General features: G+C 46.2%; 1 protein-coding gene across 4 annotated transcripts in view; it reads left to right on the top strand.

Annotated features, from left to right (window-relative positions):
* The window catches only part of USP33 (ubiquitin specific peptidase 33), a 372,522-nt gene that overhangs the window by 299,621 nt on the left and 55,479 nt on the right, over positions 1-17,422 (top strand). For all 4 annotated transcript variants that reach the window (XM_078645171.1, XM_078645190.1, XM_078645199.1 and 1 more), the window contains 2 exons: positions 7,259-7,361; positions 8,090-8,158. In XM_078645171.1, the coding sequence (XP_078501297.1) occupies positions 7,259-7,361; positions 8,090-8,158 (172 nt within the window). The remainder of the gene's footprint in view (positions 1-7,258; positions 7,362-8,089; positions 8,159-17,422) is intronic.

The following is a 17,422-nucleotide window of genomic DNA, read 5'->3' on the forward strand; positions in this document are numbered from 1 at the left end:
TGTCGTCTGTTGCCTTACCTGTTTTGTACAGTAACATTTGGTTATTGTACACTCTGTGTAGAGTTTTAATTTGAATCAGACAGGAACTTGACTGTATTTCCACTACTCAGGGAATTGTAGGGCTTCCCTCAAGTCAGTGTTGTCCACCTATTCCACATCTGTCTGCCAATGTGCACCAGAGTTTGCTCCGTTCTCCCTGTGTGTTCGTTATGAGTGTACTGTACGTTAGGGAAAGCTCCTTAGTGGCGATGTGTCCAATTGCAGTCGTCTTTCCAAGGGGACTCTTCCATTGTTTCCTACCTCAGGGGAATGTGGGCCTGTAGTGCATGGCGCGGCCGCAGGTAATTGAATATCTGTTTGAGTGACATGATGTATTCCTTCCTTAGGTGCATGAAGGGTGCCATGCCATTTCCTTGCTAACCTCCCCTCAATGTAGCCAGGCCTCATTCAAGTCCCATCACCTGAAACCCAGTAGAGTGTTGACTGTACCCATCTTCGACCTAAGCCACAAAGGAGTCTTTGGGGTTAGTCTCCTAACGCATCCCATTTCCCGTACATGACTATGCCACATAGTGATCACTGTGGTGGTTGCCTTAGGGGTGTTTAGTAGATGGACTATCGCTGTGAAGATGATGAAGGTATCCCCCTCCCCAACATCAGACTGAACGCTGGGTCGTCTGGCAAGCCTTATACCCACTTGTTAATGACTCCCTCCTGAGCTGCTTTGTAGTATTTCTTTGCATTAGCAGGGCAATGCCCCCCTCTCATACCGAACATTGAAGTGTGGAGAGTGCTACCCTTGGCTGCCCGCCCCCAAAGGCAGAACCTCAGTATACTATCTAGTGTCCGAAAAAAGGTGGATGATATAAGGTACGGGCAGTTCTGAGTTGCATATATAAATCTGGATAGTGCAATCATTTTGAAAAGCGCCACCCGGCTCATTAGTGAGAGTGGCAGGGCGCTCCACTGTTTGATATCTGCCTCTAATTTGTGGAGCACGGGTGCTAGGTTGTCTGTGTGGAACTTCTTTTTGTCGTGGTATATCCACAATCCCATGTATATGATGTGGGTGTCTGTGCATTTCAGGCGCACGGGTAAGGATGGCGGTGGCTCCCCTCTGCCCATTGAGAACAGTAGGGATTTATCCCAGTTCATGCACAGTCTAGAATATTCCCCATATATATTTTGAATATCTTGCCCACCCATGCCAGCGAGAGCTCCGGTTCTGCCAGGTACAGCAAGCTATCGTCTGCATATAGCAAGATCCGCTCCTCCAATGTGGACCCTCTTCTCCATCCCCAGATCTGGACATCCACTCTCATCCCTTGTGCTAGTCCCTCCATGGCCATCGCGAATAGCATAGGTGACAAGGGGCAGCCCTGTCTGGTTTCGCGACTTATTGGGAAGTCTTGGAATGTGATTCCGTCGACTTTGATTTGTGCTCTAGTATTTGTATATAGCAGCTGTACCCACTTAAGGAAATTCAGCCTGATGCCCAGTTTCCTGAGAATCTCGAAGAGTCAGGGCCATTCCAGTAAATCAAATGCCTTGTTTGCATCTAGTGAGGCCACCGCCAAGGGGTCTGTCAGTCCGTCTGCCAGTGCTATGTTATGTTGAGCTTCATGGATCTGTGTGGCATGAAGCCAATCTGATCAGGGTGAACCAGCTCCAGAATCACATTGCCCAGTGGTTCGCGAGGGCCCTCATTAGAATTTTAGTGTCTGTAATAAGTAGCGAAATTGTCTGCTAGGAATCCCATCAGTCTCTAGGTTACCCTGCTTTGGACATGAGTACCATTGTCGCACTGTCTAGGTTGTTGGAGAGTGTACCCTTACTGTGGGCCTCAGTGAACATCCTAAGTAGGGGTGGCACGATCTCGTTGGACATTGTTTAGGAATTCCACTGGGATTCTGTTAGGGGCTGGCATTTCCCCAACTGTAGCTGCATGAGGGCCAGCTGTACATCATTCAGCCTAAGATAGGTTTCTATATCATGGGCCCTGTGCCTCTCCAGCTGTCTACAGGGCAGTCACGAATGAGCTCCTGCAGATCTTTATCTTGCCTCTGGGGTTTCGCAGCATAGAATGGCCTCCATATATTCTGCTAAAGAGTCCGCTATGACCTCGCTGTCATGCACTGGCATGTCATCTTGGCCTATGAGGATGGAAATATAATTACTCTCTCGCTCCATGGTGCTGAGCCACGCCAGAAGCTTTCCTGCCTCATCTCCTACTTCATATATGTGTGTCTGTTGAGTGATGTAGGTGCGTCTAATTGCCTCAATTCATTTGCTCAATATTCCTCCTGCTTCTGTGTCATACAGGCTTTCAGTGTTGTTGCCAGATATATTCTATCTCCATCACCAGTAGTTCCCTCGGCAAACTTTGCTCCCCATGCCCACTTGTCCCCCACTTCACCTTATATAATCACTCTGCGTACCGTAGCCTTATAGGCCTCAGTGTGGATGGCTCTCTTACTGTGTTTGTGTTATCCTTCAAATAGTGTTTAGTGGCCTCCCCCGTAGATGGTCTGCTATTTTCTTTTGGGAGAGGCGCCAGTCCTCCATCCTCTATTCTCCTTCCCCTCTGTCTCCGGGTTTCCAGTCGGATACTAAGCGGGAAGTGGTCAGAGATCCCTCATGTAGGTATTCTGCGTCCTCTGAATCTGTGGTGGATGTTCTGTGGTGTGAAGTAATAATCAATGTGACAGTAGTTGTTGTGTTCCCCCGAGGTGTAGGAATATTCCCTCAAAGGGCTGTGCCGTGTCCCCAGATGTCGCCCATGCCTAATGCTTGGGTAAAGTGGTGCAGTTTCCCTGCACAGGCAGGTACCCCCCCCCTGCTGGTGGCTTGATCAATTCCTGCGTCTAGAGTCATGTTGAAGTCTCCTCCCATTACAGTCAGCACCTGTGGTAATTCAGAGAGTAGTCTGCTAATGGAGTCCATTGTCGCGGACTATAGCCCTGGTGGGGCATACATTTTTACATGTGCCATTGTCTCCCCTACCATTCACCCAGAATCGCAGTCCAGTCTGCCCATGTCCTGGTGACGTGAAAAGGAGTCTATTTCGTAAGTAGAATTCCTACTACCTGGATCCTGTGTTGTACTCCGCATGGCTCCATGCAGTGTATTTCCCTCTGGGTGAGGCAGCGTAGTAGTTGCCTTTCATGTGTGTTCCCAGGTGGAGAACAACATCTACAGCATATTTATTGAGGGTCTTCGTCACAAGGCCTCTCTTTGTTGCTTCCCAGGCTATTTACATTTTGTCTCAGTAATTTCAATGTGTGGGTCGTCATTTTTGCGGCGTTGAGTCTCTGTTTTCGTGTGGCTCTATCCTCGTTCCGGGTTATGCTTGTAACTTGCCACCCCCATCAGCCCCACCTTCACCCGTGCATTGTGTCCTACTGTGTAATATAACTGGTCACCCAACACCCACCCTACCATACCATGCTGCTTCCTTCAAACTGCCCGCTTCCCCAATTCACGGTACGGAACTACTGCCACATGTGTGTCTATCCCTTGTTCCAATAGTGTCTCTTCCTCGGTGTGGGGCTGCCACATGCAACAGATTGGTGCTTAGTACTGTGGTCTGTGCTGCTGCTACCGATCACTGAGTTAATCGTTGTCCTCCTCGTGCCCTCTCCCCAGTCAAATGACCTCGTCCACTGTCATTAGTGTGATCCTGGGTGGTGTCACTCGGTCTACCTAATCTCCCAGCTGTGCCTCCTCCTCAGTGGTTTCTTGCTCTCGGGTGAGGGTCTCCCAGCAGTTTGTGATGTCCATTGAGCAGTCTCTCTGCACATCCGCCACCACTTTAGCTCTCTCCATTTTGGCTTGGTTTTTAGCGGGGGCCCCCATGGTGTTTTTCTGGGGTCTGCGCCTTCTCCTATGTTCTGCCATCTTGTGGGTCCTCAACTTCTGGTAGTGGATGACCCTGACATTCCAGCCATTCCCTTCACTCCACCACTGTTAAGGAGAATTGTGCGGTATCCTTTTAGATTCTCAGCTTTGCCTGGAACAGCACGGCATATGAGAGGCCCAGTTGGCGCAGGTGTCATTTCACCACAATAAATGTCTCCCTTTACATTTGTACTGCTGTAGTGTAGTTCCTATATTCCCAATAGGCTCTGCGCATTGGAATAATATAAACAGCAGTGTAGACGTAGGACTGAGGTCATCTAGGTCTCTACTGACTATATTAGACTTAATTAGGTTTGCCAGCTCGCTCAGAGGTAACTAGAAACTTTCTCGAGTGAACAGGAAGGGATTAACTTTCCTGAATAGACAAGAAGGGATTCGTTTCTGACAACCGCATAAACATGACAACTTTGCTCCCTCAGAATAAAGAGTATATCTCTAGATGTGTGTGAAAAGAATAGACCGCTATTTCACTCGGTCAATCGTGCATGCTTAATTTCACCAGGAGTGCAGAGAAATAGAGAGACGGGCGTTTTCAATAAAAGGTGTTATTTATTGAGCAGTCTTCTTTCTCCTGCAAGAGAAATGAGTTGCCACAATTGCAATACTTATCATGAAGTAAAGTGCGTACAGTAAAAGTAGTATTATGAAATAATACTGTAAAAGCATTGATATGGTTTCTTTGCCATATGATACTTTAAAACGGATAAAATATATACATACATAAAATCATTGACTAACGTACTCAACTGGTGCTTCTAAGATACGCCTACCCCGGTGTACCTGACCTAAGCCTAATACGTGGGAAGGAGTAAGTAAGTTGCAGTTTAAGTTACGTTGGTGTTTGTCAAGAATCTGAATCAAGAATTCTCTTAAGGTTTTAATCAGCTCCGTACCTTGGTTCTAGAATGAAGGAGGTCTTGTATCTCTCTCTCAGGACTCGATCTCCCAGCAACCCGCAAGGGTGACTGGAAACACCGGAGCTGGAATTTCTCGGCAGGAGAAAAGACAGCGTCTCTCTCAGTGCGTCAAATGGGAGGGTCAGCTTCCTTCGGCACTCGCATCAGCTGGGCGTCGGGCAAGTAGATAGTCGCTCTGCTCCAAACCACCGTGTGTTTGCTAAGGCAACGTTGGTATATTTATACCTGGAAGGTGCCGGGTTTGACGTAAGGTTGGACATAAGACGTCACTAAGAACTAACAGATCTTTCTGGACTCTAGGAGTTCTTGTGCAAATCAAAACAAAAGCAGGGGGTATTCCCGGGCTGCTGGAGGTTTGTTTTGTTTAAAGAACGCGTTGTACTTTCTAGGAGTCTATGGGAGTAGCCTTGCCATATTTGGACTGCATTGGCTATGACTAAATATGGACATGATTCTTATGCCTTTATAAGGATATGTTTGGTTATAACCACATGAGGGCATGAATCAGGGATATCTAATTAGGGTCCTAGATAGATTCACAACACTGCAGTGGTGTAATCCGGGTAAATGTGGACTTAGCTCCCTTCCACCCACCAGGAGACATGTGCCCTGGCGTACTGTAAAATAGCACCCCTGTCCCAGAAATTAAACAGCCTTACCACTGTAACTCACGGTGGTGTCCTTGGTTGTGGTGGCATGCTCAGTACTCTGTGCCCATTTTACCGTGAGCCGGCGTGAGGCTTTCTTGTCTAGCACCACAGATGCCAGCCAGTCTTCCAGGAATAGTTACATGCTGGGCCCTTCCTCCCTATCAGTGAGGCCGACCAGATGGAAATTGATGCAACGAGATCTCCCCTCAGCGTCATCCACTTGCCCCCTCAGTTTGCATTTCTCCTTCTCAAGGGCTTGTATGTGGGTGGTGTGTTCTCGGATGTCTGCATTCGCCTATAGCGGATCAGCTTCCACTCTGTCACCCTCTCCGTGAGATTTTTGTGATCGGCTCTTAGTAGCGCCATGTCCAGTGCCACATTCTCTATTTTACATTCCATGGTCACCTTGGTATCCTAAATGGCTGCTAATATGGCTGTTGTATGTGCGCCCAGTTCCACTCTGTTAGTGTAGCCATCAGTTGGTCTCTGTTGCATTGTGGCCGGGGAATGCCTTTCCTGGGGTCAGTTTGTGAACTTTGGGCCGCACCATCTTGGAGAAGTTGGCTGATTATGGGCCAATCGGCCATAGTCTTTCTGCCCTAGTCAGTATCAGCATTTGGGGGTGCGTTCAGCAGTGGGGCTGCCTCCGACAGGTGCCTCTGGTCCGGGGCTGAGTCAGGCAGTAGTGGGTTCTGTGGTTCTCATCTACCAGCTGGGTGCGCCACATGCACCTATGGTGCTCCTCCTCCAGACCGGCTGTGCTTCTGCACCCCGGGCGCGAGCACACCACTTGTTTCAGTCTCCTTCTTCATGGCCCCTGTAGGGCTTGTGTCCATTTCATTCCCCCAAGATGTCCCCTCTGCTTGATTGGGCATAGCATTGTTGTGGACTAGACCCCAATCACGTCCAGGTATCCCCATGGTCCTTAGTGGATGGATCACGTCTCTGTGCTGTACTGCTGGCTCATTCAAGGGCCCTTTTCTTCAGCTGGGGTCTTGTGTGTCCTCATATAGGGGGGGTCCGCCTCTGTGCCCCCACATACCACCTCAGCTCTGGGCCCTGATGCAGGTCCACAGCGGCCTTTCTCATGCTTGCAGTCTCCAGTCCTCGTCCTCATTCTTGGAGGCCTGTTCCTTCGGTCCGTTTGGTCAGTGGGGTCTCCTCTGGCTTCTTGTGGGCCCCCTTCGCACCAGGGTTCGTGTGTCTGGCTGCTTCTGGTGAGGCAACGCCTTAGGGAGAGTCCTCCGCTGGACCCTTGCACTCCTTTGGGCGTTTCACCGCCAGGTCCGGGTTGTGAGTGACTGCGATGACTACATGGCAGCTGCCATCTTTTTCTTCACACTGCCGGCCCGTCGCGGTCTCCTGGTCAGTTGCAGCCCCTCCTTGGGTTCAGCGACCATGTCTTCGTTCTCTTGGCCCCCCCAGCGGTGCCGGCTCTAATGTGTGGCAACAGTGGTCTCTTGACCGCCAGGATAGGTGTTTTCACAGGCTCAGGAGCGCAGCCAATACACCACCGACTTCATGCGGCCCAGGCCTCATCCCTCCCATATGATCATTCTAGTTCTCCAGTTAGGTTGAAATTCATGCATCATGTTTATTTAATATGATCCATCGCATGTCTGGATTTAATTGCTAGTAAGAATATGACAAATATATTTTGAGTATTTTTTTCCTCTTAAAAAGTTGTGTATTAATTGAAAATTTACAAATGGGTGAAATATTTGCAGTCGTTTATAGTTAAACTTTAATTCAGTATTGTGTTGTTGTTTTTAGCTAAACAAAGCATTCCAAGAAGAGGAGTCACCTGCAGTCATTTACTGCATCAGCATGCAGTGGTTTAGAGAATGGGAAGGATTTGTCAAGGCCAAAGATAGTGGTAAGTAAATACATCAGTGGGCCTTGTTGAATTGCCGCAACTATGTTGATTTCTAGGGTGAAGTTTTAATTTATTGATGTCCTTGAACATCATTCAAATGGTATTCCCCACAAAGCAAAAGTTGTGCCCTATCCATGGATCTTTTTCTTTCACCCTCTGTGATGCGCAGGATCCCATAGATGTAAAACGAATATCTAAGATGGTTGGCCAACATGTCCTTCCAGCAGACTTTTTTGCTGATTAGAGGACCTTAAATTCATTCGGACTCTTAGAGTGCCATCCTTCCCTGCTGTCCTTTAGGAGGAAGTGTCAGTGAAGCTTACACGGCTGCTGTCCACTTGAACATATGTGCATATGAATAACACGTGCACTACAGCTGGCAAAGAGGAGTATGGCCAACTAATGCCCCTTTTTGTTGGAAGGAACATTGCTCCAGTTCCAACAAGATAAAAAATCGTTTTCTCATAAAACTGGATCACTGTGCTTTGCCTACACTGATGTATATCATCACATAAAGTACAACAATGTAAGGACTTTTTTTGCATAGTCAGAAAGCGCTATTGCACAGTTAAAAAGAAACTGAATGGCCATGTGTAATAAATTGTCACATTGATAAAAATGGATACAATTGATTTATTTAAAAGGAGATGTCTGTATTTATCATATCCAGATATTAAACAAATTATGTGCAAGTATAATATGAATTTTATTTTGTGTTATCTGTTCAGAACCTCCTGGCTCAATTGACAATACAAAGATTGGAGTCTCCAAAAATGGTCAGATTACAGTTCGACAAGGTAAGAAGCTTCCAACATTTACATTTATATTGGTTTGTTTTTTTGGGGGGGAAGAATATACAATTTTACGACAATGACCAGTGTAAGTGGACAATTTATCATTTCCTAATCAGGCATGAAAAATGATGTCTCTTTATTATAGTTAAATTTTTTATCGTCCGTGACAACTTTTCCCTGGAACTATAGTAAGGCCGAACAGGTTCTTCTTTAATGGGTACACAGTCCTCGGCCCACTGTGAGTCAATACCTAAACATTGTGTACTGTCTTCAAATAATACTTTCCTGTATGGCCTAATGTGCCCTAGGGAAAGCTGCCGCATAAAATTTGAGGAAATATTTTTTTCAAAACACTTTGCATTTGGATGGCATACATTTTGTTTCTGGGCGTGAGTGCTTAAGTAACTTAATTATTTACTTCAAATGATGCAAAAAAAAAAAAGACTTGCTCTACTATGTTTTGACTGCCAGCGTGTCTAGCCGCGGGTCCCAGGCCAGGTGGGTGGGACTGGGCAGCAACCACCATTTTTGGTCCTGTTGTAAGCTGGCTCCACCAGATAATAGATCAGCAGTGTGTAGTAAATATGGTGGAGACCACAGTTGTAGCAATAAGGGTTTATTGCAGAGAAGCAGAAAGAAGCAACCACAACACAAGCTGGCCAGGCACAAACTGTCACCAACTAGAACACTAGAAGGAGACAGAGCCATGTACATTCTGGAATGAGTGACATAGGTAGGAACTATAGTAGGGCATGGAAATGGAAGAAAGATAAATATACAACACATCTCCTCTCGTAGAATTGAAACAAAAGAAGTAAAAAGGAAACTTAACACAAAGGTAATCATGTCATGGAAAGGAAACTTAACACAAGACTAGAAGAGAGCTCCTGAAGTAAAGATAAAAATTGAACTCCTGAAGTAAGGATAAAAGTTGAAAACATCATAGAATAAATAAGCATTGAAAGGGACACACGTCACCCCTCTAAAAAACTTAACCGCAACAAAAATCACTCAAGTAGGCAGGAGGTCGGTGGCACCTTTGAGGTCTAGCTGCAGGCAAAGAGGAACTTGGGTTAGAATCAGGGATGGCAATAGGATCGGGAACAGGCACAACGGGGTCAGGAGCATCCCCCCCACCATCACCCCTAGTCAAGACACTCACAGAAGCAGGAACTACATGAGGAGGATCCTGAGAAGGAACAAACATGAACCCCGAAGAGGGAAGGTCTTGAACAGGAGTAGGAGAAAGGGCAGGACCAGGACCAACAACAGGACCAGCTTTCTGGTAGAGAGCAATCCTCCTTAAATTCCATTTTTCCCCATTAGAGAGGACAACATAGTGAGGATAGACCATCTTGACGAGGAAAGGGCCACGGAACTTGGACAAACCACCTGAGACACGACCAGATTTTACCTTGACCAGGTCACCTTTAGCAAGTTTACTAGCAACAACCTGACCAGAGGACTTACAGCTTACAAGGGGTTTGCGAGAAGGAACCTTAGAAGACAGACCTACAGAACTCCTACTCAAAGGATACTTTCCAGGCGAACTCACTGTGCCCTTACTCGAAGACTTAGGAGCCACCCTGGAGGCATCACCCAAAAGGGACTGACAGACCAGGTCCTTGAGCCAAGAGGGAATGAGTTTGGTGCTGGGAACTCTACCCCTCATCCTCTCAAAAGGGGAAGTGGTGTGGGAACCATGAAGGGTGGTACAGTACGCATAAACCATTTCACTAACAAGGGAAGAGACAGAAGAACCACTGGAGAGAGCCATTTGGACGGTACCTTTCACCAATCTATTAAGGCGCTCACAAAGGCCGTTACCCTGGGGGTTGTAGAGGGAGGTCCTATGGTGGGAAATGCCACAATCAGACAAAAAGGTTTGCATATCATGCGAAACCAACTGTGTACCATTGTCAGTTATAAGAACACTAGGGAAACCCTCTCTAAAAAACAAAGACTTCAGATGACTAATGGTAGTGGCCGTAGTAATATCCTTAAGAAACTCCACAGACAACCACTTGGAATGGCAGTCGACAATGACAACAGCAAATCTCTGAGGAAGAGGTAGTTCAGCCATGGGGCCTATGAAATCCAAACAGATGGTGTGCCACGGAATTTCGGGAAACTGCAGCGCACCCATCTCAGACCCCACAGAAACCTTAAGCCTCTTCTCACCCACCTTGCAGGTATGACAATCCTCAACCCATGAGGACACCATGGAGTCCATTCCGGGCCACCAGAAGTTCAACTTGAGATGCTGTTGCGTCAGGGTTTGGCCAAGGTGACCCTCGTGTGCTAAAGAAATGAGCTTTGGTCTCAAGTCAACGGGAGGCACAAATTTGTCACCACGCATTATGACGTTGTCATCGCAAACAGACAAGTCATCTATGACTTTAAGAAAAGGACGGACAGAGACATGGAGACAGCTCTCCCTGCGGGAACCCAACTTGATGAGCTGGATAACTTCCTGTAACACACTATCCCTGGACATGGCATCCACCCACTCAGAACGAGAAAAAGAACTTTCAGATAGTAGAAGAACATCATCGATCCAGGCAACATTCTCATCATGACCCTCCAGACTGAAACCAACATCTGCACCAGACGGAACAGCTAACCTAGACAGACAGTCAGCCTGGAAGTTCCTCCACCCAGAAATGTGGGAAATGTCAAAATGGTACTCCTGGAGTTTCGAGGCCAACCTTGCCAACCTTGGAGAACCAAATGCTCCTCCACCAGGAGAGAGGATGCGAATGAGGGGTTTATGGTCAGTCTTAAGGTTGAAGCGGGTGCCCCATAGGTAGGGTCGAAAATGATGAGCACCCCACGCAGCAGCCAAAGCCTCTTTCTCGATAACAGAATAGTTCTGTTCGCATTTTGAAAGAGTGCGTGAGGCAAAAGCAACCGGCCTGTCACCGTCCTTGTGGGACTGAAGTAAGACCGCACCAAGACCACAGGCACTGGTATCTACCAATAAAGTGGAGGACTTGGCAGTATCAAAGGGTGCCAGAACCTTAGCATTACATATAGCCTCCTTAATGCTATTGAAGCAAGCTTCCATTTCAGATCCCCATGAGAACTTACAACCCTTCTTCAACAAGGTCCTCAGAGGCAAAGTCTTCTCTGAGAATCTTTCCACAAACTTGGAGTAGTATTCGATCAATCCCATGAATGACCGCAACTGGTCCTTGTCAGACGGGCAAGGAGCTAAGCGTATTGCATCAAGAAGATTCCTCTTGGGTCTGACTCCATTGACCGAAATTTCATGTCCCAAGTATTCGATGTTCTCTACGAGAAAGGAACACTTCTCCCTACGTAATGTAAGGCCGGTGTCCCATATTCTATGTAGAACATTCCTGAGAACAAGGTTGTGATCAGCCACAGACTCTCCAAAGACCAAGATGTCATCCTGAAAGAATACCACGTTTTTGAGTCCCTTAAAGATTTCGCTGACCAACCTCTGGAAGACACTCGCCGCCGAAATCAACCCAAAGGGAAGACGAGTAAATTGAAAGATCCCCTCTGGGGTGATGAAGGCGGTAAGATGCTTCGATGACTCATGGAGCTTAACCTGATGGTAGGCACTCTTCAGATCGAGTTTGGAGAAATATCTCGCGCCCTGAAGAGTGGAAACCATCTCCGTAATATTGGGTAAAGGGAAGGTGTCCGCAACGACACACTTGTTTAGGGACCTGAGGTCCACACAGAATCTTAATTTTCCGTCTGATTTCTTGGAAATCACGACGGGCGAAACCCATGCCGATGCTTCTGTAGGCTCAATTACACCAGACTGGAGCATCTCTTCAATTAAAAGTTTTACCTCACTGCGGATGGAGATGGGAATTCTCCTTACACGATGTTGCACAGGCAAACTTCCCTTCTTCAACTTTATAAGGTGGGCATAACCCCGAAGCTCACCCAACTCCTCCCTGAACACAGACCCAAATTCAGACAGGATGAACTCAATGGAGTCATCATCAACCACCATGATTTGGTTCTTTGCTCTAGGATTGATGACGATATAGAGGTCATATTGATGTACCCACCCTAGAATAGGCGGACCATCAATGGAAACATAAACTTTCCCAAAAATAGACCTCTTCTCAAATGTGATCTCAGTTTCAAAGAAACCAAGGATTTCAATTTTCTGACCATTGAAACCCTTAGGGGAAATGTCACTTCGTTGTAAATTCACCCCCTCCCAAAAGACATCGAAAGTAGACTTGGGTATGATGGTGTGGCGAGAACCGGTGTCCACCATCAACAACACCTCGTGGGAGTCAATCTTGAATATGGCTTTGGGTCTGGTTTGCCTTGGATCGTCACAGATGACATCAACATCGTCAATGACTAGAAGTCTATTAGGTTCAACTGCAGAGTCATCAACGTAGTCATCAACAATATTCACTCTCTGTCTGGTTTTCGCCTTGCACATTTTGGAAAAATGTCCAACTTTCCCACACTTCAAACACTCTTTGTTAGAGGCAAAGCAAAACCTCGCGTCGGAAGAGTGACTACTACTGCCACACCTGTTGCAAACTTTGCTTACTGAGGCTTTCTTGACAAAGGGTCTGGGTCTGTTTTTTACTACAGCAACATTATCTCCAGAACAGTGTTCACATTCCGTACTACCACCTTTGTCAGTGACCACAGAAACTTCTTGATGTGGAGTAGATTTGTGTGAATCTAGGGCCTTCATGCACTTACTAGACTCTTCAATTACTTTGGCCAGATCAATTGCATCCTTCAAGGTCGGGTTCTTAGCTGCCCATAGCCTCTCTTGGATTTTCTTACTTGAGCACTGGACAACTAATTGATCTCTTATGAGCTCGTCGTTCATAGAACCGAACTTACACTTTATGGAAAGTTCCCTAAGTCTTGCCACGAAGTCATCTATTGTTTCTGACTCCTTTTGACGTTGTGTGTAAAACTTATAGCGGTTCATAATCAGATTCTCCTCTTTTGCAAATCTGATTTCCAAACGATCAACCGCCTCCTTAAACTCATCAATGTCATGTCCACTAGCTCCAAGTGTGATAGGTAGGAACCTAAAAACTCTCTGCCCTTCCTTGCCCAGAGTGCTCAAAAGGATAGCCTTTTTCCTTTTGGGTGAAAACTCCTGTCCATCAAGCGCTTCCAAGTAATTGTCAAACATAATGTACCAGTCCTCCCAAGGTATTTCAGGTACACCGGGTTCAGGTAAAAACTGAGGAGGCAAAGTTACTACGAATTGTTGTGCCATGTTCACTTAATTATGCAGAATGAAAATAAAATAAACACTGCTTTTGCACAACAGAACACAGTATTGAATTATAGCAACATACCTCTTCCTATTCAAAAGTGTCCAAACCGATACTGGGGATGTACAGCAGGATCAGGCAGGATTTTGACTTGAAATAGCAACAATTCCGTTTTACGATTACCCAAAACGGCTGAATTGCGGTGAAAGGCAGGAGTTTGGTTTGAAACGGCAAATTTTTGAAAAAATTATAGCTCAAACCGGCTGAATTGCGGTGAAAACGAGGCTTGGATGGCAAACAGAGGATAAGATGGCCGCCGCTGAAAACGAGGCTAGAGGTGCTCGAAAACGAGGCTTGAAACGCACAAAGGAGTGTCTCCTTGGTAACGCCAGGCAACAACACTGCTCTCGGGCTCACTGACTCACGCGCTGACTCCGCTGGTGCGTCTCGGCGTCTCCGCGGTAACTGGTTGGAGCGTCTCGGCGTCTCGCTGGTAACCAGGCAACAGCGCAGTGCTCGAGCTCCGCTGGCTGATGCGCAGACTCCGCCGACGTCAGGGCTCCCGGTGACAACACAATAACTCTCGTGGCTGACTCACCAGTCTGTCACGTGCTGGGCTCGTTCTGTTGACTTCAGATGACGTCAGCACTGGTTGCGCTCGAGCTGCATTCTTCAAATCAGCTCAAATTAAGGAAATTACCCCAGATAGGCGTCTTCTTTTGGAAACGGAAGTAGACCAAAGGACATTGACGAGGCTAACACGCCGTAGGTTCGTTTCACGTTGAGGAAGCTCCGCTAAAATCTGCTTTCTGTTACAAATCTTGAATCCAGGCATCAAGATGAGGTCTTCAATGGTACTGGCCAGCAGGTAACGTCGCCAAAATTGTAGTAAATATGGTGGAGACCACAGTTGTAGCAATAAGGGTTTATTGCAGAGAAGCAGAAAGAAGCAACCACAACACAAGCTGGCCAGGCACAAACTGTCACCAACTAGAACACTAGAAGGAGACAGAGCCATGTACATTCTGGAATGAGTGACATAGGTAGGAACTATAGTAGGGCATGGAAATGGAAGAAAGATAAATATACAACACAGTGCCAACGTCAAGACAGGTTAAGCAGAAAGGTGGTAAGCTAAAAAGAAAAGAAATGCCAACAAAGGAATAATGAAAACCACGATCTTAAAATCAAAACGGATGTCCAGGTAGCTCCCCTGTTACAAAAGAATGAAAATACAAAAACAAGTTAAAATAGCAATAGGACAAAGTGACCCAGATAACCCTCCACGCTGTGTAGGGTAAAAGAAACAAAAGAAGGACTAGATGAGTCGAAAAGTGATTCAGCGCGGTGGCAAACTGCAATTATTCCTGCTAATAACATAGGGCTTCTAATGGCCAGAGAATGCCACGAATATATAATGATATCCTGCATTCTTTCTGCCACTCACCCATGTGTTCAGCCCTGCAATGTGTCCAGATTACCTCATCTGATGCGCAGTTAAAGCTTTAGGTTTCCATGAACAAACTGATATTCTCCCGAACAGCTTCATATGCTTGGGTACCTCCTCAAATGCCTGTTTGCAGCTCCTTAGGCACACAAACAGCCTCCTATGCCACATACTGTAGTCACAGGCTATGGGGTAGCCTCTTCTCTGCAGGTACATTTTCGTACATTAAGGCATCATAAAAATGCACCATGTGCCCACAAATATGCTCATATGTACAGATAACATCATGTTATGCCCAGCTTCAACCTTCTGTGCTCATGAACAGTCTCTCATAGTCAGGGATATTCTTGTATCCCCTATTACAGCCTCTTATCCCCAGTTATATCCTCTTCTGACAGTAGCAAGCCTCATATAAGCAGGTGCTGCCGTTCTGTGATTAGATGCCAGCTAGCAAAGCCTCTGCAAAAGCAAGTAACTTTGGAACCATGCTCATTCCCTTGTCCTTGGCTCTGACTTCAAAAGTCTGTCAGTGCACAGCTGTCTCTTTCAGAATATGGATAGGAGTGGCGATAAGACTGGGTACTAAGAAGAAGAATACCTCAGCTGCATTCTGGACTGGAGAAAGATACACGAAGGATCATGGGACATGACTGCTTTAGGCAGGAATTATGATACAGTACAGTGAGCAGCCAACTTCACATGACTACCCAGGACACAGTTATAAATACAAATGCACCTAATAAAAAAGGGCAACACTTACCCGATTTCTCACGTGTGGGGTTGTTGCAATATCATCCTGTAAGATTTGGGGAAGATGACATGCTTAATCTGCCATAAGGTTGCAAAGATCAATGCCTGAAGCACCTGTACTTCAGTGCACTGGCACCATTCCATTGTACCCGCTCCTCCTCCCCATTAATTTCAACTGCACGTGCTATGGCCACTGCCAAGACGATACTCCAAACACACAAAGTAATTATGACATTGCTAACCGGTTTAAAATTGATGAGAACAGCTGCCTGTTCACATTCCTCCTGTCATTTGTTATAACTGAAATGCACCAGCCGTTGTGCTCCAGCAACCATTTCACATGGGACCTGCAACCATATTTGATAGTACACCTACAGGACACATTGACCTGTATGAGACCACTCAATAATTACTTCCAAGGAAAATCCACCGTCTAAGGGGATCCTTAAAAAAACATATTTTTAAGGGATCCATAATTTTCAGATTCTCTTACAGAGATAAGAACGCAATTTCCTTAAACCACCAACATCAAGAGAACCACCAGAGAAGACTTCTTCATGTAAAGTCACCTGAATGTTTATATGGTCCGCCAACAACTGCAGTCAGGGAACTCTTACTAATCCCCTGGATATCTTGGCAGAGGTGACTGCAAATTTGCTGGGAGTTTCTGAAGTATGGAATGAACCAGACTAATGATGGGCTGGAAAGAGGGGGCAGTGTTGCGAAGATGGCACCAGAGTGACCCAGTGTTACATCTGAACAACACTATCTGTTAGTGCCACCAAGTTAGCTTTAGAGATCGCCCAGTCTCGTTGGATGGCGCGCATCATTTTGGATAAGTCTTCCAATGCGGGCAACCAACGTTACTGCCAAGAAGGAACGGAATTTGTAGGCTTGGGATTCTGCCAGATTCCTCAAACAGTACCTTTCAAAAGGTCCACATTCCAGCACCACTGACATTTTGACAGATACGTAATCTAAAATCAGAAATAACGGTGTTCTGGAAGTATATCAATGTGGTACTTATATATAGCAAATCTAGCCAAAAAGCAGTATAGCTCTGTACAGGGTCAATACGGGGTCAAAGGCAGAAATACATTGAACGTGTAATTGGATCTGTTGGTGGTCTCTAAGAGCAAGGGTGGACTGTTACGCATTGTGATGTGTTGTTTCTACAGCTCTTTACTAAATTGAAGCAGGGTTGGGGCAGACGTGATGAATATGGGAATGTCGTTCCAGATGCTGGGGTAGAATCAGGAGGCCTCGTGCCTTTCATTTTTGCACTTGTTGATGATGCAGCTGGTTTTCAAGGTGGTACAATTCAGCCAAGGGTACCATGGCGGTTGCAGCTTTGCACCTCGGGAAAAAAAGGAATTTATCTGAATCATTGGTTCCTGACAGCCAAATCGCAAGAAAAGGCACTGAAATCCTCTAACTGTACAGTACATAATGAAAGACTGGCCTCTGTTTAAACAGCAAAAAGTGCACACTGATTCCACACATAGCTATCTAAGGGCTTGTTTGGACAACAAAGCAGGCTGGAGACATTATTATTGATTTGCTATAAATACAATACTCTGACCAACAGGAAATCACAGAAATCACACCAAACATACCCATGCCATTTGGTTCCCCACAGTGCCCAGTGCAAGGCTTCACATTAGAACATTGCCAGAATGTCTAGATGGCCGGTGGATGACATATAGACCCTTTAAGTAGCAGTTTTGCAATTATTCCCACTGTGGACAAACCAACAGAACTTAAAATGGGGGTTCCTTTTCCAGTCGACATTACCAACAGAGGCAGTAGTCACAGCCACTTATG

This window comes from Lissotriton helveticus, chromosome 1_1, assembly GCF_964261635.1.
Source record: "Lissotriton helveticus chromosome 1_1, aLisHel1.1, whole genome shotgun sequence".
NCBI classification, from domain to species: domain Eukaryota; kingdom Metazoa; phylum Chordata; class Amphibia; order Caudata; family Salamandridae; genus Lissotriton; species Lissotriton helveticus.